Below are 27,817 nucleotides of genomic sequence, written 5' to 3' on the forward strand. Positions count from 1 at the left end.
AACTTTTACAAAGCAATTGAGGCGAAGCAATGGCACTCTCTGAAATGTTTTGTTACCCACCTGTGTCACCATAGGTGGACAGAACTGTGAGCATACAACATAATAGTTTTTTTCTAAATTGATTTGTGCAAGGTGGCTTATCCAATCAGCAGCTCTATGAACAGTTATTATGTTGCGCAGGCTGAGTGCCAATTGGTACTCGCAAATTGCGCATGCAATTTCAGGGGTGCAAGGGTGTCAAAATGACACCCTGTTGCACCCCTGAAATAGTGACGTGCACCCATGTTGCGCACACACATGCCCCAAGGGCATGTGTGTGTGCAACATCAAACTTTGAAAAATGCACTAAAGTGCATTTTTTTAAGTTCTTGCAAATTACCATTAAGTTCAACTTCATGATAATGTGCACCCCCTATTAGCGAAATTGCTATTCTAAAGTGGTTCTTGTATTGCATTTAAGGAATCGCAAATTGTGATTCCTTAAATGCAATCGCAATTTAAGAAATCGCAAATATTTGCGAATTCTCAAATTGCGAGTGCCTTGAACCTTGATGCATTGCAAATGCCATTTTTGAGGGCGCAACGATTTTTGTGAATGGCACCTTGTGCGCTCGCAAAAATGGTTGATGCATGTGCCTGTATGTCTTTAATTCTTGAAGGATTTGAATCACTGTAGGTGGCAGACAGTAATAACTTTTATTTTTGGCAGTTTCACATAGAGGATATGTGATATGCCCAAGGATATAAGTGTACTTCACCAGAGGTGAAACTTTAATTGGCCCAGCAGGTGCAGTGGCACCGGTGCCCAGAGCCTTGAGGGGCCCATCAAATCCTGATTATTGACATACTGTATGATTCAAATATGCCCACTTCCTTCCTCACGCAGGGGCCCATGACACACAGGCTATGCCACTGCCCATAGTCTGTGCATTTTCTATGGTAAGAAACCCATGGGCCCCCCGCCCTCTATACAGAGGCCAGGCAGTCTTCCAGATCCTTTCCAAGTCAGCGCAAACCTCAAGTACTCTAAAGAATTTAAGTAGCTCATTTGCCTTCTGCCTGCTGACACAACTGGAGAAGCTCTCCTGCTCCTGAAAAAAACAGCACTGTAACAATGTAGTGCTTCACAATTCGATCAAACATAAACAAAACATGTGTATTGTGATAATTCTTGACATATTGTGGACATTTTTGTAACAATGATACAGACATTTGCATTATGCTTTTTTTCACTAGCAAGAAGGTTGGCATTCCTTATATACTGTGGTTGTTTGTTCCTTGCATGGTGGTTACTCGATCTAGTGTTTGAACTGGCATATACTGATAATTATTCTCCTTTTTATAATGCTACTACTTCTCTCTGAGGTCAGCCTATAAGATTAGTGAATTCTGTCTGCAACCACTCACGCGGTCATCTGTTCATGAACTCACTCATTCATCCAGCGCTCATTTATTCAACCATATATTCATGCACTCACCCATTGATCCGTACACCCATGCACCTACCCATTAATTATCCACAAACGTATTGATTAATTTGCTCATTCATTCACCCATACATTAATTTATCTATCCATTCACCCATTCATCTAAATATGGACACTTTCTTTCATTCACCCATTCACATAACCACTACGCTCGAGTAGTTTGCATAGTTTGCGCAACTACGCGCTACGCGAATTGCACATAGCACAGTGCAAAAACGCGTATCGTAGCGGGCATTTTTTTGCTTACTCGCGGTCCTCAACGTAAAGTTGGCGACCGCCAGCGAGCAAAATGACATCCCGGCGAGACTTTTTCCTCGTTCGCGATCAGCCACATCAAGTGGCCGATCGCGAGCATGGAAAATAAGCCTCCAAGCTAGATTCTGAACGTGGGAAGGTCAGGTTTCTCATTGCGAGTGGTCGCGTATGCTCGCGACCGCTCGCGATGAGAAAATACCAGTCCGTGTTGAGAAAACTGACGCTCAAGTATAAATCTACTCGAGTGGCAGAAAACGACCGCTTGCACTGTGCAAGATGCTGTTTGCAATGAATGCACAGTGCGGACAAGCATCCAGCACTGTGTAATCAGTGCGAACAGTATTTTCCCTAACGCACTACGCAGCTTGCGTAGCTACGCGTAGCTTGATTAGTGCGAAGTGCACTTCGCGCAGCGTAGCGCTACTATGCAAATTAAGCCCAGGGTTAATAACCACACTCGCAGAATTGCCAAGCAATGAGGAACTGGCTCACTAATAAAAGAGACCTATTCACTTGATCAATGTTAGCTTTAAACGTGTGCCTCCTGTGGCAGACCATGGACAATTAATTAGTTTTTTTTTCAGTAAGGGCATTGTGAGAAGAATTTATAATAAATATGAAGAATACTGCCTTGGAGAAAAAAAACAGATCTTATTTTGTGTATAAGGCATTAAGCAATATCTGTGCGACTGTGTGCGTATGCGGGCATTTCTGTTAGTTGTCCTCTTTTGTAGTGAGAGGCCCAGTGAGAAGAAAGCAAACCAAAGTAAACATGGATAAAAATGAGAATGATATTATTGACTGCAAGGAAGTTTGTAGAGGGCCTCTTAACCTTGTGGTAAAGAGAAATGACACACATAGGTCATCACACAATGCATTTTACAGTAACATTGCTCAGTTGCAAGTAACAATTTAATACCGAAAAATGTAAGAACACCAGTTTTAAAACATATACCAAGAAAGAAAAATGAGCAATTCGACTATTAACGATATGAAAAGCATATGTAGTTCCTAAATAAGTCTCATGCGGTACATCATTATTGTCTTTCCCACAACAATGGTGGTTGGTGGAATGTGAATATTCAAGAGAAAGAGCCCTCATCCACGCAATGGGTGGCAATCTTCATCATCGGGCAGCTCCTCGTTGGGCTGGCGCTGCAATGCCCAACGGCCCCTCAAGGGGGTACTTTGTCAAAGATCTTCTAAGATTATTCACCGCAGCAAACCTGTCGTGAGAGTGCAGAGTGTGTAGATTGGTGGGAAAAAGAGTAACATTTTAAAAATAACTAAGGGCCACCTAATTAATACTTTATTATAACGGTGGTTCTTGTCAAGACAAAAAACTGAAACTAGATAGGAAATAATGTCCCTTCTCATTTATGTAAAGGGATCAAGTTAAGAAAGGTTCAACATGTTTCTTGCCAAAAATGGAGCCACTATTGATTTGTGGCAATTCATCAGGGCAATCACATATCCTAATCTACGGGAAATTGGACCAGGAAGCAATGCTTCATTTTCTTGAGAAGTAAACACAATTCCCTTTGCTCTTGTCTCAATTAGGCATTAGTTTTTGATGCAAAACTCTGTGTGGCTATTTTAGAAGCATAGGCTTTGTATCAAAACCTGGGTTCGTGTGGATCAACCCAAGTACTGACCCTGTAACACCCGCCTTTGATCCAAAGCAGCAAAAAGTGGAGCAAAGCCTTTTTGCTGTTTGAAAAGTTTTCCTTTCTAGCACAAAACACCTTATGTGGTGTGTAGTACATAGTATGTGTCACTCTGCACCACTTTGCACCACCCAAGTGCGGGTGCAAAGCCTTAGTAAATCTGAGCTATAATTTATTTTGCGCATTTATAATTTGTATAGTGTGGAGGGTAAAGTATGCAACTCTTTTCCGGTTGTTCTAGTAAAACAGTCAGCATAAAGCTTGGATGCGGGATTGAAACCTGGGAGTATTAGGTATAGCGTCTCGGGGTAGCATAGGATAGTTATTTTCTCAGATCATAGTTTTTCGCAATCAAGGGCAGCAAAAGTTGACAATATTATTAAGACGCGTTGGAGGATGATTCTACAGTGAACACAGCTGAGTAACACAGAGCTGCTTGGTACTGTGATATTTTCATCATTAAATCAATCAATCAATCAGGGTTTTATATAGCACGCCACTCACCCGTGAGGGTCTCAAGGCGCTATCATTCAGATAAGATGTCACAAGGGACCAGCAGGCAAGTATCATAATTTCATAAGAATAGATTTCATGTGTTTTCTCAATGCTGACTCATCATAGATCGCGAATGCACAGATTTATGTATATGCTCTGAACACATTTTTTTTTATAGATACAGCCTGGCAAGCAGCCTTTCCAACCTTCGAAAGTATTCTTTGTGCTATGGAAATATAACTTTAACGAAGGATGAGTTTACTGTCTATTGTCTTTCTTCACTCCACCACCTTCCCTGCCCCATGGGGCCCTCAAATACCCATCTATCTGCACAAGCTATATAAAAAAGAACAAATAACATAATAAAATGTACGTACCTGGAAAATGCATACCTTTGAATTCCCATCACTCCACTTGATGGCGCTAGTGTTAATAACGAGGGTCTCTTCTGCCCATGCACTGAAGTCATATTGACCAACCTTCACCTGAATTATAGACCCCTTAAGACTCCTTTGCCAGTTAACAATATCATATTGTGCTGGAGGGTTTCCATGCTCATCAAAGAACTTCCCTTTGCCAAACCTGTTCCGAAACTGTACATTTTTAATATAGTGAAGTAGCTAGAAAAAGAGAGCATAGGAAAGAATATCAACCTATTGCTTTTGTTAGCATGCTTGGTCAATGAGTGGGGTTATTTTTAAACAGATACAACATTTAATCAATATTTTTCTGTAGGGACAGAATGGTATTCTGGGGTGTTTCATCTGTTCCTCAAATAAGCATCGCAGGCCACTGTAGGTGTTGCTGAATTGCCTGCATGAAATGTGACCTGCCTTACAAAAAGGGGACAAGTCTTTGAGAATTGAAATTCAACTGTGGGATCTCATTTTGCTCAGGCACTAAACACTTAAAAAATGTAATGCCTGTCTGACAGGTGGTACAATGGAGGGCCCTGCTAGGTGTCAGCTGACATTTTCCTGTGACCAGGCAGGCCTTTTTTAAGTGATCAAATTCACTGGCACAGCCTAGATGGTCATCCTGCAGACACACCTTCGCACACCCAAGGCCTTTGTCCTGCTCTGAGGACACATTTTCACACTTCATCAGGGGGTCTATTTAGTTGCTGTTAGAACTGTCCCTCTCTGCAACATTACCCCCCAAGCCTTTGGTCTCCTATCTCCACTTTTTCGGACTTTGTTATTGCTGTCCTTAGAACTCTGAGCACTTTACCACTTCTAACCAGTGGCTAGTCCATGTGCTCTCTCCTCTAAGCATGGTAATATTGGCTCATACACAGTTTGCATATTTAATTTACTTATAAGTTCCTAGTACATGAGCCCAGGTCCTGCAAATTAAATGCTACTAGTGGGCCTGCGGCACTGATTGTGCCACCCACTAAAGTGGCCCATTAACCATGTCTCGGGCCTGCCATTGCAGAGCCTGGTTGTGCAGTTTATTCTGCCATTTCTACTTGGCAAGATAAAACTCTTGCCATGCCTAAATCTTCCCTTTTTATACAAGTCACCTCCTATGGTAGGCCCTGTATGACCTAAAGGGCAGAGTGCAACGTATTTAAAGGGCAGAACATGTACTTTTAAGTACAACATGTCTTGGTAGTGAAAGGCCCATCTCTCCCAAATCATAACATATGGATTGCCTTATTGCATCTTGTGAGTGTAATTCCCAATTGTGACGAGATAGATATTTCAAGTGTGGTGTCACTGGATTCACAACTTATGGTGAAGTTGGATTTTAAGTTACAGTTTAGCAAATGCCACTTTTAGAAATTGGCATTTACTTACTTTAGCCATTTGGTGCCTGTTGCTTGTCTCTGTTCAGTTTGGGCTGTGTGGCAGCTGGGCTTTGTGTATTCCCTTTAGACAGCCACACACAAAGGAAGCTTAGGTGTGTCTTGATGGGCCATCCTGGGTGATGGGAGGGAGGAGCCGGGCACAGCCTATTATAGACTGTGTTCTGTCCACACAAAAAGGGCTGCATACCACCCTGGAGTGACCTATGTCCACTTCAAAGCTTTCATTGAAGTCTGCCCCACTTCAAAGGCACATCTGGTTATAAATACTGGACCTCTGACACCATAACTTCAGCATACCTCTGTAGGTGTGAAGACTCTACCAGGAAGAAGAACTGCTGTGCTGCTGAAAGGACTGCCACCCTGCTGGACTGCTGCTTTGCTGGACACTTGCCTTGCTGAGCTGCCCTGCATGCCTGCTGTTCTCCTGCCTTTGTGAGAAGGACTGGACCTACATCACTTGAACCCTGAGTGACTCCAAGGGCTTGCTGGCTTGCCTCCTGTTCTAAGTCTCAGGGACATCAAAGACTTCAATGTATCCTGCTGTAGCACCAGGATTTTGTTTTCTGCATGTCTTGCCTTGCCAAGTAGCTCAAAACCCAGTCCTGGGCCCTTGGAAGTGGGTATAAAGTGTTGCTTCAACCAGAACCCACGGATCCTCATCTGAATGGCACATCTTCTTTGCGTGAGTCAGAAACAGTGCATCCTCTTTGTTTTGTGGAGAGGACCTGGGGCATCGCCTATGGAACCAGTGCATCGCTTTAGGAACCAACGCTTTGCCTACTATGGAAGCAGCAGCAGTGCATCGCATTTGAAACAAGTGCCTTGCAATCAGAACCAACACATCGCTGCAGTTGAATGGAGAAAATTGAAGCATCTCGTCCACTGCGTGGCTCAACATCAACGCATTGCTATGGCAGCATCTGGCACCTTCGTCATCGATGATGCATCCTGGATGATGGTGCTTTGGTTCAGCAGGCCCAAGTGGGTCCCTTTATCCGCTTTATCCGGCCTGCACTCCATCGTGTCGGCCTGAACTTTTGCCCCTGTCTAGTGCAACCAGATGTCCCATTTAAGCACTTATTGCTTCTAATCGCTATTTTACATTTGTTCTTTGAAAATTCATATCTCGACTTCTGCTTGTTGTTTGTTTTAATGTTTTGGCCTTGTTTTACTTACAAAATTAACCTGGTTCGTATCTTTTTGTGTCGTGTTTTCACTGTGTTACTGTTTGAATTGTTGCACAAATACTTTACACATTGTCTCTTAAGTTAAACCTGACTGCTCTGTGCCAAGCTATCAGATGGTAAACAACGGCTAATTTAGGGTTTGTATCTGACTTACCCTTACTAGGATTGTGGCTCCTGCTTGGATAGGGTGTATACCTCTGCCAACTAGAAACCCAATTTTCAACAGTTGCCATGTATCAGTTGGAGCTCATGCCATTGGGCCTCTATGGGCATTAGATAGGGTAGTAATCATTTCTAAAAGTCCCTTTTCAAAAATATTTATTAGGATGCCAACTTCAGCAGTGAATTGAGCTTGTAATAAGTATTTCAAAAAGTCCAAGAAATAAATTTGTAGGTGTGTTCTAGCAGGCAATAATATTACATTGAATGTTGCACCCCAATACTTTCAAACTAATATTCATCTTTGCTACAGGGAAAATAGCTTTTCAGGGTTTTTGTTTACTGTAAGGACATGCATAACATCACATTTTTACATGTTCTACTATTAAATTCCATGCATTCTGCCATATTGGCAATAAGGTCTATTTAAAAGAGATGTATTGAGCTATCACAAGGGGTTACATTGACAGGTTGTTTCGCTGCTGTTCGATGTATGATGTACATTGTTTGAGAGCATGATCTGCTCACATCCGATGCACAAAATGGACTTACCTGGGAACTTGCATTGCGCAGGTGAGTAGGGGAGAGAAGGGCGGTGTGGTGCTGCTTCCTGGGGGATTCAGACTTTGTCAGTGTTGGAACTTCATCCATCAGTGAGAGGTTAAATTTGCAGTTTTAATATGCACAGGCAGGCTATAAGTGGAAGGCCTGCAGTCATGTTTGCACTGTCACTAAAGTGGGTGGCACAATGGGTGCTGCAGCCTACTAATGTGATTTAACTAACAGGCTCTAGTTACCCTCTATACCATATACTAGGGACTTACAGGTAAAATAATATTACCAATCAGGGGTATGCCAGTCTTATCATGTTTAAATGGGGAGCAGATGTCAAATTCTACTGGTTAACATGGTTCGACAGCCAAAAAAAACAGTCCATACTCTGGGGTTCACCATACAAACAATGGCATTTCCAACAGTAGGATCACTGCAATCATTGTTATGTGCTTAATTATATCATCCTTTTTTTAGCTGAAAGATGCATTCATGTGAAAGTAAACAAGTATAATAGCATATCTTTGTCTGATCCATAATACCTAAACTGAGAAGATGAATAAGAGTGCTTTTAGCCCAAAAAGGTTTCTAAAAGCAATGAAATTAAACAACATGGGTTAAATCTTAGAGTATGGCAAGTTGCATCATTTTTCTTTCCTTAGTACGTTTAGTTTTATCGATTCAATGCTGCAGACAATTCTGAACACCTTCCACCATATTCTTTAAGACAGAATTCAACTTAGGTGCACATGGTTTGACTTATTATTAGAGGCTTAATTTGTGTAATCACAAAATGTGAAGTAACACTTGCAAAGTGATTTACACACATGTAAAATGTGTGGTATAATATTAAATGTAAGTTTATCTGCTCAAATGGATAGTGTATAGTTTCTCAAGAGTGGAAATTCCTTGGAAATTAGATCAACACATACAAATATATGCATGAGTGAATATTTAAAAACATTTTCAAGGCACATTTACAGCCTGCGTACAGTCAGAGAATAGAATGAATTCATACCTCAGGCAAATGTGGAGGGTAAACATCCCCAAAATGTGTCCAAATGTATGTAAAGATGATTCTTCATGGGAAAAGTGTTTTCCCCATTGAGAAAATAAAGACTTGTAATTCACAAAAGAACTCCAAAACTACTGCTGTGTAGCTTTCCAGGAGTGCTCCTGAAATCTTCTGGAATTTCCCCAAAATATCTACATTTACTTCAAATATCAAAGGAAACCTATTTCCAATGTGTTTGAGAATCAGACCCTCATCAACAGACTCTGCAACATAGGGATACAGCAAGATGAATCACCTCCTTCTTTACAGGATGCACACAGAGCATCCGACTGCCTCTTCACCCCCGCACCCAAAGACATTATATATGGTGTACCACAAGGATCATCCCTCAGCCCCACCCTGTTCAACATGTACATGGCCTCCCTTGCAGATGTCATTAGATCCCACAGACTCAACATAATCTCCTATGCAGATGACACTCAAATGATCCTCTCGCTCATGGAGGCCAACACCAAACCCAACTTCTGCATGACCAATGTAGCTAAATTGATGAGAGACAACTTCCTCAAACTCAACTCTGACAAAACAGAAGTACTGATCTTCAGGAAGAACACCTCCGCATGGGAATACAGCTGGTGGCCTGCAGAACTCGGGGACACCCTGACCAACCAGGCACACAACCTCAGCATCATCCTTGACTGCCAACTGACCATGAAACGACAAGTCGCCTCCTCCTGCTTCCACATACTTTGCATGTTCTGCAGAATCTTCAGCTGGATCCCAACTAACACCAGAAAGACCGTCACTCAGGCCCTCGTGACCAGCCACCTCAAATAAGGCAATGTCCTCTAGGCTGGCATATCTACCCAGCTCCTCAGAAGACTCCTGACCATACAAATTGAGGCATCCAGACTCATCCTGGACCTCCCTAATCAACCCCACGTTGCCCCCCCCCAGCTGAGAGACCTCCACTGCCTCTCCAATCCAAAAGAGATGCTAGTTCAAGATCTCATGCACGCCTACAAAGCCCTTTACTACCTAGGACTGGCCTACCTCAACCATCGCTGCCAAAATGTGAAACGACCTTCCCTGCCAGCTCCATATAGCCTCTCGCTGGCAGACTTCAGAAAGAGACTCAAGACCTGACTCTTTGACTGAGTCACAGTGCCCAAATACTTCTAGGGGTGACAGTGTTGCTCTTTACAAATGTAGTTTGATTTGTTTGATTGAAATGCATTTTTCTTAGTGGTAAAATATTTGTTGTGACTTCTGCTTAGTTTACCTTCCTGTTCTCCCACTTACAACCATAATCTTTACTTCAGCATTTTTTAATGCTTTTGCCAGATTTTTGGGGGGCATCTCAGAATCAACCCTCGAGCATGCTCTCCAGCCAACAGTCGCTCTGCGATTCGTTGGCCAACTACTTCGAGGAAAACATAATTTATCAGAGCTTTTCCGGCCACCTGGAAGGGACTGGATCCTTTGTTTCCTTTGCTCCCGGTACACCCAGCTTACGAAAGTTCAACAAATTCTCCTTGGAAGAAATCCAGAGGGTTCTTGTCACAGCCAATTCACACTCTCATCTGGTTATCTATCCCCCGAATATCACAGCACCTCTTGCCCATCAGCTGGCTCCTGCCATACATTCTATATTCAACCTTTTGGTTCATTTTGGGAGAATTCTGGCCTCCTGGAAGGAGGCCCAGGTTAGGCCAATCTTAAAGAAACTTAATCTATCACCGTCAAACCTCTCTAATCATCATCCAATCTCATTGCTCCCATTACTGGGCAAGCTCTTGGAAGGAATATCAATTCACAACTCCCAGAGTTCTTTGAATCTAAAAACATCCTAGACTACTCACAATCGAGTTTCCAACAATCTCATAGTACTGAGACTGCTTTAGTTGCGGTGACCGACCATATCTGTGGCTCGTTAGATGCCAATATTCCAGCTATGCTAATACTACTCGATTTGTCAGCGGCCTTTGACACAGTGTCCCATTCTAAATTATTACATGGGCTACGGGAGATTGGCATTCATGGGGCGGCCTTAAACTGGCTCGGTGATTTTCTGTCAAATACAACCCAAACCATCATCCTTGGCTCTTTTTTTCACAACAATTTGCTTTTTGTCGACAGACAAATCCGCCCTTGTATAACCAGGGTTACCAATATTACAATAGACATAGTATTAATAGTGATGTAAACATTTGCAATATCCAAATACATCAGTTTAGAAGTTAGAGATATCTGAGTTAAACCCCAAATAATAAACAACAGTGTCATATTCCCAATATGTAGTCTAGCACATGCATTTCCCAACCACCCAGATCGAATTGTTACATAGTTGGAGTCTAAACTGTCACTCATCACATGATCATCACACCAATTCCTCAATAGTTGTTGCAGGGGGAATGGGTTCTAAATAGAGTCTCCGATAGTCCACCCACCTCCTCCATATTTGTAGGGTGTTTCTAGAGGCACACCCTCGCCTTAAAGAGTGTTATTCCAGGCCCACAGAGAAGTTGAGACCCCTCTTCCAACCCTCCACCGATGGTGGGGACGCAACCTTGCAGGGCCCGGCAATATCTCCCTTCGCCAGAGTGAGGCCAATGAATAATAAATGGTGCTTATACCTATTGCTCCCTATTCCTTCTGTGATATGTAGCATAGCTAGGTGTAGTGATTGTGGAATATCCCAGTACTTCGGAGAGGCCAGTGATCATGCCTCACCAAAACCTCAATAATGCCCCACATTGCCAGACAGTGTGCATGAGAGTACCCTCTGCAGCCTTGCAGTACAGGCAATGTGGGGAGGCGATCAGTCCCACCCACCAAAGCCTGTGTCTAGTGAAATAGACCTGGTGGAAATATTTTGATTGTATAAAGCGGAGACGTGCCGTGATGGCTGTGCTGCACGGGGACTCCAGTGCTTCCGCCCAATAATCACAATCTATGGGATCCAGATCTTTTTGCCAGGCATCTCGTGTTGTGTTGAGTGTAGTGGGGCTATTAGTCACAAGTGTACGAAATATTGCAGTCATTTTGTGGTCACCCAATTCCCACATAAAGACTTTGGCCTCAATAGGATTGAAGTCAGGTATGTGTTCTAGGTGTGCTATATAGGGAAAGAAAGCATGGCAGAAATTCTGTTTGGAGCTCCTGGAAGGACTTTAAGGTCTGTCTGTGTAGGACCTCCCCAACCGTAGAGATACCAATGGCCTTCCCGCCTGCAAATCCGGACAGCTTGGACAGCTGTGGAAGTAGGCCGTTATGCCAAAAAGGGGCCTAAAAAACCGTCCTGGTTGCAGGCGGTAGTGTTTTAAGCCTCAGGCCCGAAAATAGGATCATATGTAGTGATGTTAGTGTCCATTAACCAGCATTTAACTGCATAATCTGGATCTCGTCTGTCGCCATACCACCAGTCATTACGGATAAGAAGATGCTAAATGGCATGATATGCCTGAATATCTGCAGTTGCAATGCCTTCGCAAAATGTACATTGGAAGCAGGTTCTTAGTGCCATACGCACTTATCCCCCCCAAAGGAAGTGACCAAGGATTGCATTTAGTTGTTTAAACCAGGTGGGTAATATTAGGTAAGGGTGATTTTGAAGCTGATAGAGATGAAAAATGGCAGATCTGCCAAACAGAGACAATGGTAAGTGCGACCATGAATGCATCTGTTCCTTGACCTGTGTCCATAGTGGGGCTAGATTCCGATCCCATGAAATGGGCTGGGAAGCCGACTGGAACACTCCAAGATATTTAAACCCATCTGGGACCACCATGACCTAACGTGCCCATTCACTCAATTGGTCTCTCCCCCACAGTGGCCCAAGGAAGGATTTATGGGTATTCATATAAAGACCAGAGGTCTCACCAAAGATTAGCATTATCCTGAGTAGCCGCGGGCCCGATGTGTAATGAACAATAGTACATCATCCGCATATAGCGCTATGAGGTCTGAGAATTCCCATGACCACTCAAAGCCATAGACCTGGGCATCAATTCTTACTCAAGACATGAGCGGCACCATGGCCAATGCGAAAAGGTGGGGGGACAAGGAGCATCCCTGTCTGATTCCCCACCCAATAAAGAAGGTCCGCGAGGTCGAGTCTGCCACCCGGACAGAAGCAGTAATATCAGTGTAGAGGAGGTGGATATACATGAGGTGACGGGGGCTAATATTCAAGGGACTCAGGAGTGCGAAGAGGTAGGTCCAACTAAGTGAGTCAAAGGCATTGTCTATGTCTGAAAGGAGAAGCGCCGCCGATCCACCCAGCCAGTCCACAGATGCAATAGCATTGTGTACACGGCGAATATTATGTTGTGTGGCGCAGCCAGGCATAAAGCCGGCTTGATCAGGGTGAATTAACTCTGTAATATGTGGAACAATAGGATTGGCGATTACTTTTGCAAGAAGTTTAGCCTCAACATTAAGCAAACAGATAGGGTGGTATGAGGTGTGGAACTCTTGGGGTTGACCTGATTTTAAAAAGATAGCTATTTCCGCGTGACGCCAGTCAGGTTGGAGGCATCCCCTATCCGCAGCAGCATTAAGCACTGCCAGATATGGAGGAAACAATTGAGATTTGTATTTTTATGGAACACACATTGGAAGCCGTTCAGACCAGGCGCATTACCCGAACGCATGTCTGACAGGGTACCTTGAATCTCCTCAATTGTCAGTGGGGCGGCAGGGACCATGGAGGCAAATTGGCCAGGAACTGGTGGATAGTGTCTGCTGGGAGGATCTCTCTAGGAGCATATAAATCTGTAAAATATTCTGCAAAGCTTGTCGCAATTTGTGCTGGGTCAGTGAGTACTTGGTGTCACTATAATTATTATTATTTTTTTTCAGTGAGTACTTGCCCAGCGGGCCAAGTATACCTGGGATAGTTAACGGCCTAAGTTTCTGTTGACAGAGGCAATGAAACAGGGCGCTGGATTTATCATCTCACTGATATACGGTTAGCAAGCCAACACGTTTTGGCCTCATCTAACAGTTGACTGGCATATGTCTGCTGTGTAATAAGCAGTTGCCAGAACGCTGCCCCTCGTCTTCTCCCCTACTCCTACGCTCCAACTCAATGAGGTGGGCCTCTGTTTGTGGTAGCTTTTCAAGGCGCTGTTTATGTCACGCAGAGCAGAGTGCAATATCCATCCCCCTAAGTGTAGGTTTCATAGCCTCCCATAGAGTTTCAGGCGACTCAACCATTCCAGTATTGTTAGATAAATATTCTGAAATGCCTGTGTGCATGTGTTGTCTGTACTGCTCATCTTGCAAATGCCATGGCGAGAGCCGCATGCAAAATGGAGGGCGTCTAGGATCTAAGCACAACTGATGCGACACAGGGTAATGATCCAAGAGGCCTCTAGGTAAAATCCCGCTGTCTCAAGTCTACGGAGATGGGGTGCAGATATGAAAATATATTCGCTGCGAGAGAAGAACTCGTGAACACTAGAAAAGTATGTGAAGCTGTGGTCTGTTGGGTGGAGTTTCCGCCACGTGTCTACCCATCCCACCCCCTGAGTCAATGATTGCTGCCTCTATTGCCACATGTCGACCGTCGACCCATACTACTCCATCTATCGGCCAATGGGCACAGTACAACATTCCACTCACCTCCAGCTATCGTTAAGCCCTCGGAAATCTCGTTCAGAGTGTCATGAGGCACCCCACAAGGTTCCATGCTAGGGGCATATACGCTGCAGAGAATAAGGATCTCGCCGTATAATGTACCTGCCGCTACAATGTATCTGCCCTGAGGATCTGACCATGTCTTATCATGAACAAATGGAACATTACTCTGAATAAGCATTGCCACGCCGGGGGAGCCCCCAGTAAATCCAGAATGAAAGGTCTGGACCTATCCAAACTGTGCTAAGCAAAATATCTTATTACCTTACAGGTGAGTTTCTTGTAGGAGCAGGACATCTGCCTTGTAGCGCTTAGCTTGGTGAAGTATTGCTCCCCGTTTAATCTTATTCAGAAGGCCACGGATATTCCAGCTCATAATATTAAGTCCCTGCCCCCTTGATTCTGTCATGGTAGATGGCATGTATAGTGGTGTGACTTATGGATGTGAGCCGATGCATGAGTGATAAATTCCACCAGGGAACCATGTAGATAGTGAATGATAATTAGGCCTCGGTGGAAAACTACGCTACGCTCGCGGAGTGTGCGTAGTTTTGTGCAACTGCGCGCTACGCAAATTGCACGTAGCACAGTGCAAAAACGGGTAGCATAGCGGGCATTTTTTGCTCGCTCGCGGTTCTCAACATCAAGTTGGCGACCGCGAGAGAGCAAAATCAAAATCCAGGCGAGACTTTTTCCTCGTTCGCGATCGGCAACATCAAGTTGCCGATCGCAAGCGTGGAAAATAAACCTCCCAGCAAGATTCTCAACGCTTGGAGGTCAGGTTTCAGTTCAGTTCAGTTCAAATAGCTTTGTTCGACAACATGTATCATAAAAGCATCATTTGACATCTATACAATAAAACAGTATCTATTCAGTGATAAAAAGATTTTACAACACAGAAAGTCGTTTAAAAGTATCTTGATATAAAATTAGTAGAAGCATGTTTGAATAAAAAGCATAAAACAAGTTTTAGAAAAGACTTAGGTCTAGGACACAATATACATAAAAGAGCATAATCCATCACGGTAATAAATGTATAAAGCAGTGTTCAGAAGTTATAGAACAGGCCGATATAATATATAGAGGTCAGGTTTCACATTGCGAGTGGTCGCGTATGCTCGCGACCGCTCACGATGGGAAACTACCAGTCCACGTTGAGAAAGCTGCAGCTCGAGTACAAATCTACTTGAGCGGCAGAAACCGACCGCTTGCACTGTGCATGATGCTGTTCACAATGATTGCACGGCGCGGACAAGAATCCCACACTGTGCAATCATTGCGAACAGCATTTTCCTACTGCACTATGCAGTTCATGTATCTATGCGTAGTGTGCGTAGTGCAAAGTGCACTTCACTCAGCTACGCGTAGCGCAACTACAGGAACTATGCTCAGGGTTAATGATAATGACACTGGGAACAAACAATAACTTCCCACAGCCCCTCTTGCCCTCCCTCCCACCCCAATACCTCAATAAAGTTGAAGCTTCTATCGCGGCACAGTGAACATCCCGCCCCCAACCGGGGGTAGGATAGACTCCCTGCCAATGAATCCCCAATGAACATTCTTTGTACATAAAGCATATTAAAACCAATGGGATGTATGTACAAAGGTAGCCCTTATATTCACAGTGTTGAGTTTATTAAATGTCCCTACATGGCTCTGCAGTTGTGAGTTAGGATGAGATTGGCGCAGGTTGACCCTCCATCAAGCGCGTACGGGATTTACTGCAAGTTTTGGATCATCTCTTGGAACGCGACCGATGACGTTGCTTCTCGCCGATTGTGTGGAGATCACGCCGGACCCCCAGATGAAGTGTCAGAGTCTATTCTGGGCTTCAGTTTTACGACTTCATCCGTCCAATTAAACACCCCCTCAGGCGTCTTGAAGAAGTGTGTCTGTGATTGGAATAACACCCTCAAACGGGCTGGGAAGAGCAGGAAATACTGGATCTCAAGCCCCGCAGGCGAGCCTTCTTCTTGGCAAAAGACTGTCAGTGCTGTTGAACCATCTTAGTGTAATCCTTGAAAATCATCTTGTGATGGGAGGCATAGGTAAGGGATTCCTTCAACCTTGCCTGCTAAATAATGACATCCCTATCCTTATAATTAAGGGATCTAGCATTTATTGGTCGAGGACGGGCACCAGGTGATGGTTTCTACAACAGGGCCCATTGCGCACGTTCAATGATGAAGCACAGAGACATTGAGTTAGGTGGGAGCCAGTCTATAAGCCATTACCATCGCAACCCTCAGGAAATTCCACGAATTTCGAGACTCCGACTCGGTAATATGCTGCACCGCGTTTTGGAGGTCCTGCCGGAGCAGCATAACATCCAAATCAACTGCACCGATCCTAGCCTCCTGAATGTCTCTGGATTGCGTGACTGCTGCGGCAGCTGCATTATCAGGTATAGGTGTCGCCAAATTCCCATGTTTGGGCAGTTGGGCCATAGCGCTTGTGTATTTATCCATTGTGCATTGTTTGGAGTTAGCACCAGGCACTTTATCCTTAACCATTCTGTTTGGATTCGTATAAGGGTCTCCTCTGGAAGTATGTCTATCCAAACAAAGGAGCTTCAAGGTGGTCATGAGGCCGATGACCCCAGCCCGATCACCCCGGTAAGGTGGCCAGGAGCGACAGTCGGGGGAAGACACCACACCCACAAGCTGCACAGAGACCTAGCCCGGCCAATTTCCATGAACGGGCACCCCCCAACCCCCTAATGGGTATCGTTGCCCACTTCCATGCTCCAGCTCCAAAGAAGTTCTCAGTCTTTTCCCATGATCATACTGGGACTTCCAGCCACGGGCCCGAGGTGGGTGAGCGGCGTGTGGTCAATATGGCCCAGGGACACCCTCAGCAGGACTCCCAGACAGCTGGTGGTAGACGCCGCTTAACCCCTTTATGGCCTGCAGCGGAGCGTACCAACAAGAGTGGCACAGCATCCACACAGAATAACCATTAGAGCCAGTTGCTGAGGTCAGAGCCGTGGAGATATGCTGTAGAGAACTGAGGGGGTGATCCCAGAATCTCCAAGACCCTCCCTCATCAATATCCCCCAAGTCAGACGGGGCACCTCACTACTGCAGCGCAGGCTCTCACACACTGCCAAATGCTGTCAAAGCTGTGTCCAGGAGGGGGATGGGAGGGTGGATGAAGGGAACAGAGAACACTCACCCCCGATCTCACAGAAGCACAGTCCCGGGTTAGGCCCCACCACACGACACAAGTCCGGTCCCGGGAGCTCCCAGGTCAGGGACATGCCACAGCGGGCCTGGCGATATCGCCACGGTCGAGGCACTCCCTGGAGACATCAAGCAACACAGGACACAGGGCAAGAGAACACCATGGCCTGATATAGCTGCTGAACCGGGTATCCAGAATCACCCGGGGAGCGACTCCACAACTCTGGTCCGGTCGTCGGCATATCTGACTAGCTGGGAAGAGACTCCAGCACCAGCAAGGTCCCCAGCAGGAATACCACGGCAGGGGGGCTCACCCCTCTTACTCACCACCACTGGGCTCCAAGTGATGGACTGCACCCACGCCGTGGCCTGAAGTGGCCACCAAGGCCCATGCCAAGGCGCCAATTAGGACAGTGAAATACCGTGCCATCAGTCCTGCCGCGCACCCCAGCACCGCAGGAGTGTTGCTCCATTAACCAGGGCAGAGAGCAACCTCGATCGCCTCCAGGGCACACCTCAGCCCACCCTGCGGAGCCTCACATACTCTGGTGCGATATGTTGCTTATGCCAATGCTGGCGCTCTGAGCCTCGATTTGCCAGCAGCCGCGGGTCATGCAGCACGCACCAAGGAGTATTTCCGATGGACGCCCAAGTGGCCGTGGGGCATCAGGAAGGGCCGTGGAGGGTGCCAGATGAGCATAGGCATGTCGATGCTGCAGGATTAAGGCGTGTCTGCCATGTTAGACTGCCAGGGCACGCCCCCATCCTTGGCTCTTTTAAATCGTGCACCGTACCATTAGAAAAAGGGGTTCCCCAGTGCTTATGTCTCAGCCCGCTGCTCTTTAAGAAATATGTGGCCCCTCTTGCCAAGATTGTAAGAGCTTTCAGGTTTGATTTCATTACTTATGCTCATGATAGTTAGTAATCTCCTTCGATAAATACCTAGTTGAAACAAACAATGTTTTCAAGATGGTCTGCCAGCAATTGCCTCATGGATGACAGATTACTGTCTCCAATTTAACATAGAAAAAAAGCGGAGATTATGTTATTTGGCAAGGCGCAACAAATATGATCTGCTGACTGGTGCACAGCTGAACTTGGAACTGCTCCCTCATCTAAATTGGTGGTTAAGAACTTGGGAGTACTTATGGATAAATCCCTCTCAATGAAAAAACAGGTGATGTCTACCTTTGGCTCCTGTTTTCACATTAATCCAGTGCTGAAAAGACCTCTTCCCTTCATCTAATTCTCTGCCAGAAAAACGGTGGTCCAGGCCCTGGTGGTTAGTCGCCTTGACTACTGCAACACGTTGCTGGCTTCCGCCAATGAGACGTTGCTATCTAAACTGCAGGTGGTGCAGAATACTGCAGCTCACCTTATCTGTAATCTGCCTGCCATGACCGCTTCAGCGCCCCTCCTTCAAACCCTTCATTGGCTCCCAGTTCAGAAGAGAATTATGTTCAAACTGTGCTGTCTCACACACAAAGACTTAACTGGCTGTGGCTCCGTTTACTTAGGCTCCAAACTGACACAGAACCTTCCGCCCAGACTGTTGAGATCAAGCGACAAAGCACTGTTAAGCATCCCACGTATAAAGAAGGCCTGTTTGGGGGGCAGGTCCTTTCCCTAACTGGCCCCTTTATATTGAAATAAGCTCCCACTCTATATTAGGAGCTGTACGGATTCAGCTTCAGGAAACTACTGAAGACCGTTTTGTTTCGAGCTAGTTGTGCTAGGCTGCTTGGCTGCCTGGTCGCGCCGAGATACCCCTCGGCGTGATTCAAACACGTTATAAATGGCTTTAACATTAACATTAACAATCACCTTTTTCAGAATCATCTTTTTATTTTCCAAAGGACTACAATCCTTTTCCTTAACATTCTTTGGAGTTTAGAGTTATCTGGAATTTGATGAGTGAATCAGATCTCAGTGGTGAATGCCCGCATTTCAGAATCCAACAAAGTGAAACTATTGACCCTCTGAACTTTTGCTGTACATTCTCATTGCTTGCTGGTGTTTCTTTCGATTGAATTGAACCAACTGTCTGTATCAGAGACATCACTTTACTAGTGAAGGCTCTGAGTGAGAAGTAGATGGGTGAGACTGTCAGGTTTCCTCTTTTGCGTGTCATTGTTGTGTTGTGTGTAGCATAACTCCTTTTTAAAGATATATTGATACTAATGGATTTACCCACTTTAGTGACCCAAAATCTATGATCCATATCACAATGGGCTTTGCTTGTGCAGAGCCAAGAGCCTGTTATATGTGCCTGCAGTGCATAAAGTGAATTAATTTAACCTGGTATTTCTCTGAGTTAGGGCATTAGGTTAGTCATCACAGCTCAGAAAAAGAAAAATGCAAAGGTTGCTTATTGCTTACTAGCTGTACGATCTGAAAACTGAGTGGCAACTCAGAACATTTTTGGGTGAAATAAATTCACTTTACACACTCAAGGCACATAAAGCACGGTATAAAACAGGTACTCGGCTCTGCAAGCCAGCAAAGCTGATCCTGCCCCCCTAACTATAACATAGTGAATCACTAGTCAGTATCACTTAGGCAGTATAGCTGTCAGAAGAAATATGGATTCTCACCTGCCATGGCTGGTAATTCATGATGCTAGCACAAGCCCCTTGGCTAAAGGGTCCTTCTTCCAGCCTGCAGGAAGTCAGGTCCTCTAAAGCCAGTGCAATGGCATACACTGCATTGTAGATTTTATACGGCAGTCCAAACCTGGAACTACCACTACGACTCATGTGAAGACTTTTCAAATCCTCTGTTCCATTGCTCAGTTTGGAGCAGATCTCTTGCACAATCTGTTTGGTCTTCTGGTTCTTCCAATCACTGTTATAGGCTCCTTCCAAGAACTCTTGTAAAAATGTAAGATCGGAAAAACTTGGAAGGCAGAGGCTAGTGAGATATTCTCCGAATCCTGGCATTTCCCCACTGTAGATTTCAAAGCCGATGGAGCCAGTGAGAATTTTTGCATATTTTTCAATAGATAGGGAAGTGGCAGTTGACCAACCCTCAGTGGCAACAAAAACTTTCCCAGTAACATCCTGTCTCACCATCTCATCCAGGACCACTGCCAAATTGGCACCATTTGAGAAGATGGCAATGACTTGGGCTGTTGATTTTTTAACTACTTGGACAACTTGAAAGGCGTTCTTGTCAGCCCTGCTTGTGACAATGTTTTCAGAAAAAGCAATGCAAACCCCCGCATTAAGGAGCTCTTCCTGCAGTAGATGTATTCCTTGTTGTCCATAGTCATCATCATCCCCCAGAAGACCAATCCACGTCCATCCAAAACGCATCACCAGTTGGGCCAAACCATGGGACTGGAAGTCGTCACTTGGAATGGTTCGGAAAAAGGAAGGAAACTGGTTCCGGTCACTTAGAAGGGGACTTGAAGCAGAGTAGCTTATCTTTACAATTATAAAACAGAAAGTGATCCTTTAACACATGACTTTTTAAAAATGAATTATCATAGTTTAATAAATTATTTGAGTGTGTGGAAGGGAAGGACTGGGTGCACGATAGGAGTATATTGTTGACAGTTCAAAATAGGATATTCCTTTATTCATTTCAGGGTATAAAAAAACAGCAGATGGACTGTGCATCGGTCATTACCAGGTGTTTTAGGTCTTGCTGGGACTGGAAGCTTACTATTTAACTTATTCTACTCCCCTATGGAGTGCTTGCATTCCAGTGCATGGGAAACTAGTTTACTCCTCAAAAGCACACATAATCTTCACAAATTGAAGAATGTAGTAGATAAATGAAAGAAAAAAAGCAGAAAAATAAAACATGCCACCTCCTAAACATTGCTGGTGTATGTTTGCAATAGAAAAATAAAATTAAACTTAGCAGCAAGTGATAGTCTTGTAATGGTATTGTACATAGGTTATCACTGTTTTTAAATTCTAACATAGCTGCCATGTTGAGTAGCTAATTGTTGACAATTTTGGAGTGTTAAAAACAATGCACACTGCAATTCAAAGATGGTCTCTCAGTAACCATTGCACTGAGCAGCCATGTTTGAATGCTAACGTGTATAGTGTATCTCTGTTGTATTGATGCAATGTGACCAAAAAGATGCATCTATTCATAATGGCCATATTATAACTGGAAAACAATGATACACTCTGCGCAATACGATTCCAAGAGTTTTAGGATGGCCATCCTATTTAGGAATATTAGCCATAGGGGAGCTTGTAGGACACTTAAAAAAAGGGAAAGGTAAATACATTAAAAAGGGACATTTAAAAAGAAACAATGGTGATGAAATGATTGTCGAAGAAACTGAAGCACACCTATTTTCAGGGAAGTATGCACATGTGATGAGGCTAAATGCTGCTTCTCACGCGACAATAGAGCCAATGGCACAAATGCACTAACACATTGCCCCATGCAGTATACTGTCATGGGGAGAAGCTGAATGTGAATGATGCTTGAAAGACAGAAAAGGGACATTCCAAGGGCCTGGCAGACAGCCACACCTGCCAGGCACTGCTAAAAGAGTGTAGAAGGGATTATCACATTGCAGATATTCTACCTAGGGGTTTGTGAAAAGATGTAAAAGACACTATAATCCATGCATACCACAGTAAACACTGAGATTCCATGTAATAAAACGCCTGTCTACAGGGATTAAAACAGCGTAATTCCAACCCACCCATAATGATCTATTTACTTTTACATATACGATTTTCAGAATAAATAGGTCAGGCCTACTGCCTTTGTTCTAATATTACATAATAAGCGAATAATAAGCGAATTGGACCCTATGGCATCCAAAATAGCACTTCCTAATGAACCATCAGTCCAATACCCTTCATCACTTGCTCATCACCATAATCAATTTAGGCAAATTATAATAAGTGTTTTGTCAAGATTTAATCAACACTACACCCCTTAACCATAGTAATAAATCTATGAGAATACATGTGAGACAATGCCGGTGTACTGGCTTTAACACAGTCAAATACCAATACCTTGAGGACCTATTGACTTTTTGATATGCTTCTCATTATAAATAAATAAAGCCTTCTGCTTGTGTCATACATTTTCATGATAAATAGACAAGACCTATTGCATCTGACATAATGTTCCTATAAACCAATTGGGCAAATAACCATTACAATTATATAGTCACTCTACCCAACTGAGGACTTCTACATTGAGCATAAGCTTTCCCACAAGACAACTATCAAACGTAAAGTAATAATATAGCAAGTAGGTACAAAATTACATGAGCCCAAAAATACAACATATATTACACTTTTGGATAAAACAGTTCTGTGGCCTTGCACGATCCCCCTCAATACCAGTTACTCCCCCCCCCAGTGGTGTATTTCTACTATTTGTCCATCAAAATACGCATGTGGCAGGACTTTAAAGTCCATCAATTCTTCAAATAGATACTGAGATTCTCAAATATAAATCTTTATTACTTCACAAATGAGTTCATATGCAAAAAACGTTATTCTTATTTTATAAAACAGCTAACCGGTATTTCAAGGTCTGTTGCTTTTTAAAGACTCAACGCAAATTTATTTGGTTCTCATTTTTACTGATGTTTATCGTTTATAAGGTATTTGTCTTACTTGATTTCATAGTCCCTTGTCATAGATATTCAGATAATGGTGCACAATATATCCTCAGTCCATAATACACTGTAAAAACAAAGGGATTATTCCCAAGAATTCTATCAAAACCTCCTCTGTTCATGTCCCTTGATATGTAAGCTGCATTTCCAGATGATGCATACTCCGGATATGTTATTACTATAAATGCCTTTCGCATTGGCTTTTCTTTAAAAATAAAACTCATACCAATTGTATTGAGCAAACATCTGTTGAGAGTCATGCAGTTACACAGGCCAAATTGCCCAAATGGCATACAACACTCCCCAACATGGCATAACAAAAATTCTGAGAGTGCACATCTTCTACCCAGGGGCAACACCAAACCCTTTCCTACATTTGTAAGCTTTCAGATTTCCTGTCACAAACTCCCTGTCCACGAGCTTTATCACAGTGTAATTATTAACATCGCAATCGTTTTGGCTTCATTAAATGATGTTCACAATAAATATGTCAACCCACCTACCATTGCTCTAACTTTTCATAATAAACAGTTCAGGCCTATAGCCTAGAGCAATGGAATGTCGCAATAACCAACTCAGTCTGCTGGTTCTGTATTGAGCTCAGGATTTCCTACAAAGCTCAGTGCAAGCTCTCTTTTTCAGGAGATGCACACAACTTCCACCCAATCAAAATCTGCACTCGATTTTGGCGGAGCTGTGACCCCTCTCTCAGTAGTGTTTGTGAAAGCTGTGTTTCTGTGGATCACATAAGGCATAGTGCCAGCTGCACTGTCAAGACAGACTTAGCCCTTGTCGATCATCACCTACTTTCAGAATTAAAGTTCAGTATTTTGGTGTGTGGTAAGCTCTTTAATATTCTAATTCTGCTGTATTGGAGTATGGAATAGAAGCCCCACCCACTCTCCACCCATCTTTGTCATTGGCTTGTGTTGTTTCCCATTGTAAATGCTTGCTTCTGATTCATTAATAGGTGTGTTAGTCCGCCCTTTCTACATTTGTAACCTCCTATGAGGACTGGCCCATTTACTTTGGTTGTTACACCATAAGTCTTTTTTAGTCTTAAAGCGTTACTTTCTTTAATGAGTTTCTCTTACTGCAGGCACATGCTTTCCTGCAACTTTCAGCATGCCATGCGGACTTTCACTTTTTAAGCAGCCCTGGGACAATGGCGGCCGCTTCTTTGAATAGGTCTCGCATTTACAAGAGTTTGAGCTATTGACATTGTAAATGACAATGCCTTTTATTTATGTGTTAATTAGCAAAACAGATACATTAAAGGGATTGTCATTTACAATACCAAATGCGAGACCTATTGCATTACCAATGCTTGTTTTACCAGTACCTGATTTTACTAATGCTCTGGAGATTTTCCCATCTGCCCTCCATGCTACATCATCCTGCATGCCCTGCATTGCCTGACTTGACCTATTTTGCAAAGGTTTGTGTTGTTTTGCCCGGCTTTGCATTGGAGCACTCTGCTGTTATGTTTTGTTTGACCATGGCCTGTAGTGAGGTGCCTTTTGCCACTGTGTATTGCCCTGCTGTATCCTTTGAATCAGGCAGTCTGAACTGTGAATTGCTATATACCATACAGCAAGTACCCTATCTGTTTTATTCTGTAAATGTTTTCTGACTGTTTCCCTCACAACATGTGCTTTGTAGTTTTTTCTTGTTGTTGCTTCATTTCTGTGTGATGCATCTGCATTGCCTCTCTGAACGCTGTATTATTGTATGCAGAATTACTAGAGAACTATAAGTAATTCCATAAATACACCCTTTAACTATCTGCAGATCATTCCCAAATTACATCCCTGACCCTGGAGACAGTTTCCTCCAGCTTTGACCTGGTCAACTGATCCCGGGAATCACCCGCGGATAGATTCGCATGCGAAAAGTATTACATACCTCATAACTTCGACTTTTCCAGATACTCCCATGTCTGTCCAACTCAGTACATCGAGGTCACTCGGAATGAAGCGTTCTAATATTCCCCTCCGCAATTACATTGCGTAGAAAATGTCAGCAAAACGTGAACTTGCAGAAACAAATCATGCGTATATATTCCGTGAAGGAATCATGCAACAAACGTGCACATGTGGTGATTCGCACGCCAGGTTGGGCTTGGCTTGGATGGGTTCTGTTCGTGTGAAAGTCACCTCAGTACATAGAGAAGAAAATCCTCATGCGTGACACGGAAATCCAGCAAAGCGTTTAATGCAACCCCTGTGTCTACAGTGCACACACTAACTTGGTAACTGTAGGAGTTCCTTAATAGGCTCTAGAGAGCACAGCTCGGACACATGGACCATCAACCACTGCGCAGAGTGTCTGAACTGACCTGTCTGCTGCTAGGGCGGAGAAGTATGACCCCACTGCTTTCTCGCAGTGCGAGACAGCCAACATAAAATTGTATTTACTAAAAGTTATTACCATTTTATGTTTCCTGTGAGCATTGCAGGTGGGCGGGGCTGCACTGCTCTTTGTGCAGAGCAGGGGAGTAGTGGTTTGCCCACTCCTGAGTGCGCATAGACTGTTTGGTCGCCCTCTCGGGTCGCTCACACCAGTCATGCGCACTCTGCCCTTCTCCATGCAGCCTGCATTTAGAACATGGCCACCCCATTTGTCCCTGGCTTGGCGGCATCTCAACCAATCAGAACGCTGCTTGCCGTGTTGTGATTGGCTTAGGGGAGGAGCCTGGCAGCCTGCTTCCTGTTCGTGTAGGAGGCAGGAGAGAATGAGCAGGAGCCAAGAAGATGCAGCACCAGGCAGAAAGGTAAGTTTAATTTTATTATTATGATTTTTTTTATTTGCCTGCGATCCCCCCTTGTGACACCCCCGCGAATCCCCCGTACGCCCGTCCCCCACACTCGTGAGCAATGCCGGTCACTACGGATACTAAGTCATTCAATGCGGGGTTTGGCCCCATTTCACACCCAGGCACAAAACAGGATGGTGGTAGAGTGTGTGGGAGTTCTTTTATTAACACATTGGTTTCTCCCAAATCAAGCCAATGAGACCGAGGCTTTAGTTTACGATCTTTGAAGTGCGTCATTTGGGCCGAAAAAAAGTTCTTCCGCAATTGAGTCCACTTGTGTTTCAAGCTTCAGTTGCTGATGCTACGCTAGTAAAGTATGTTACTTCCTCTGCTTCTATACTCACACGCTTGAGACAGTTAAGTGAATGACTCAGGGGCGTAATGCAGGCCACTGCAGCCCCTACGATGCATGGGGGGCTCATCGCTTCACAGGGTCCCCAATTCAGCTCAAGGACAATGAATATCTGTAAGATATTGGAGACTCGGAGCCCCCTCCCCTCATTCTGCAGAGGGCCCTGTCATTTTGAATGATGCCTCTGAATTGACTGTTTCGGGATCTCACCTGCGGGTATCGGTACAAGCCCAGTATCCGTGCCATGAGCACTGAACTTGTCGAGATGGCATCCCCTACGATGGCTGCAGGTGGGCGACTTCTCCAGCACTGGAAGTTTGGAACTGGTTCCTCTTTTCCCGTCAGCATCCACAGGGTCCCCTTGAGTGATCGCTGGATCCCCATACAGGAGTCATGGATCCAGAATCCCAGGGTGATGTTGGGTAAGATAGCAGGATCACTGTTGATCTCCTCAATCGCGAACACCATAGCTTGCAGCCAGAGGAAATTCTCGTAAACAAACCTGCATTGAAAAATTCACCAAAGAGGTCTCTTACAATCTACAAAAGAATATTTAAGACGCATTCCTATTACATCTGGTAATTGCCAATTGGCGCAGTGTCGTGGAAGCTTTTTCTGCCTACGCAAATTAACCATAAGCTGCACTATCACTTGGGGATCCATTGCAAATAATACTGCAGCGCTGAAGAATAACATTATATTCTGAGGCAGGGGTACACCCCCACTACATCAATAAACCAACATTGATGTCAATACTGAGAATTGATAAGTAGATCAGTGGACATCACAGAAAAGACAACTACGTTGGTGGCTACATCTCTCTCTTTTGAATTGTATAGTTCATTTAATTGGAAAAATGTAATTCATTTTTTATACTTTTAATCCAATTAGAATTACTTTAATAAAGTATTTGAATGCAATTTTAAAAGATGTGCACTTTAATATTAGGTTTCAAAACGTTTATTTGTAATAAAGACACTTTATGTTATGCACATATTGATAACAAACATACATTTAATAGTGCATTTTTAAATAAATTTGAAATATTCTGTAATTAATGTATTATATTAATAAAACTCCCACGTAAGAATGGTGCGCTTTGCCTAAGACCTCCTAATAAAAAAATCGCACTATATTATGTGACACGGCATAAATTAACATAAAATAGCCAAACATGCTATAAGGCTTAGAGAAGTGACTGCATAATGATTTCTCCTGAGAAGTGCTAGTCTTGCTTACGTTTGACATGTGGTCACTGTTGGTTCCTCTCTGAAGGTGATGACCTGGTACTCCCTGGCATCATGGATAGCAATGACCCCACCGATCATTATTTCACCAGCTCTCGAGAATCCGCTAACGGTGGCTCTCTGAAGTTGGCACATGGTTGTCACAGGGTGAGTCACACACGGGGACATTAGGAAGGCGGCCATCCAATACACCACTGCTCTGTGGCAGATTTGGGTGAAACGTATGAAGGACATACTGCTCGCGTCCCGCAGAAACACCTTGGCCTGTCCACTACTGGATGAGAACATCTGGATTCTGCTTGCTGTACTGTTATTTGTTGTTGACACAGCCATGGAT

At 44.0% G+C, this 27,817-nt stretch overlaps 1 protein-coding gene across 1 annotated transcript in view; it reads right to left on the bottom strand.

The window, feature by feature from the left end:
- The window catches only part of LOC146782738 (extracellular calcium-sensing receptor-like), a 40,637-nt gene extending 13,022 nt beyond the window's left edge, over nt 1-27,615 (bottom strand). The window contains exons 1-4 of the mRNA XM_085639547.1: nt 27,473-27,615; nt 26,444-26,735; nt 20,053-20,883; nt 4,297-4,524 (exon numbers count right to left, since the gene is read on the bottom strand). Coding sequence (XP_085495673.1) covers nt 4,297-4,524; nt 20,053-20,883; nt 26,444-26,735; nt 27,473-27,615 — 1,494 coding nt within the window. The remainder of the gene's footprint in view (nt 1-4,296; nt 4,525-20,052; nt 20,884-26,443; nt 26,736-27,472) is intronic.
- Nucleotides 27,616-27,817: the final 202 nt, after the last annotated feature.

This window comes from Triturus cristatus, chromosome 12 (assembly GCF_964204655.1).
Source record: "Triturus cristatus chromosome 12, aTriCri1.1, whole genome shotgun sequence".
Taxonomy (NCBI): Eukaryota; Metazoa; Chordata; class Amphibia; order Caudata; family Salamandridae; genus Triturus; species Triturus cristatus.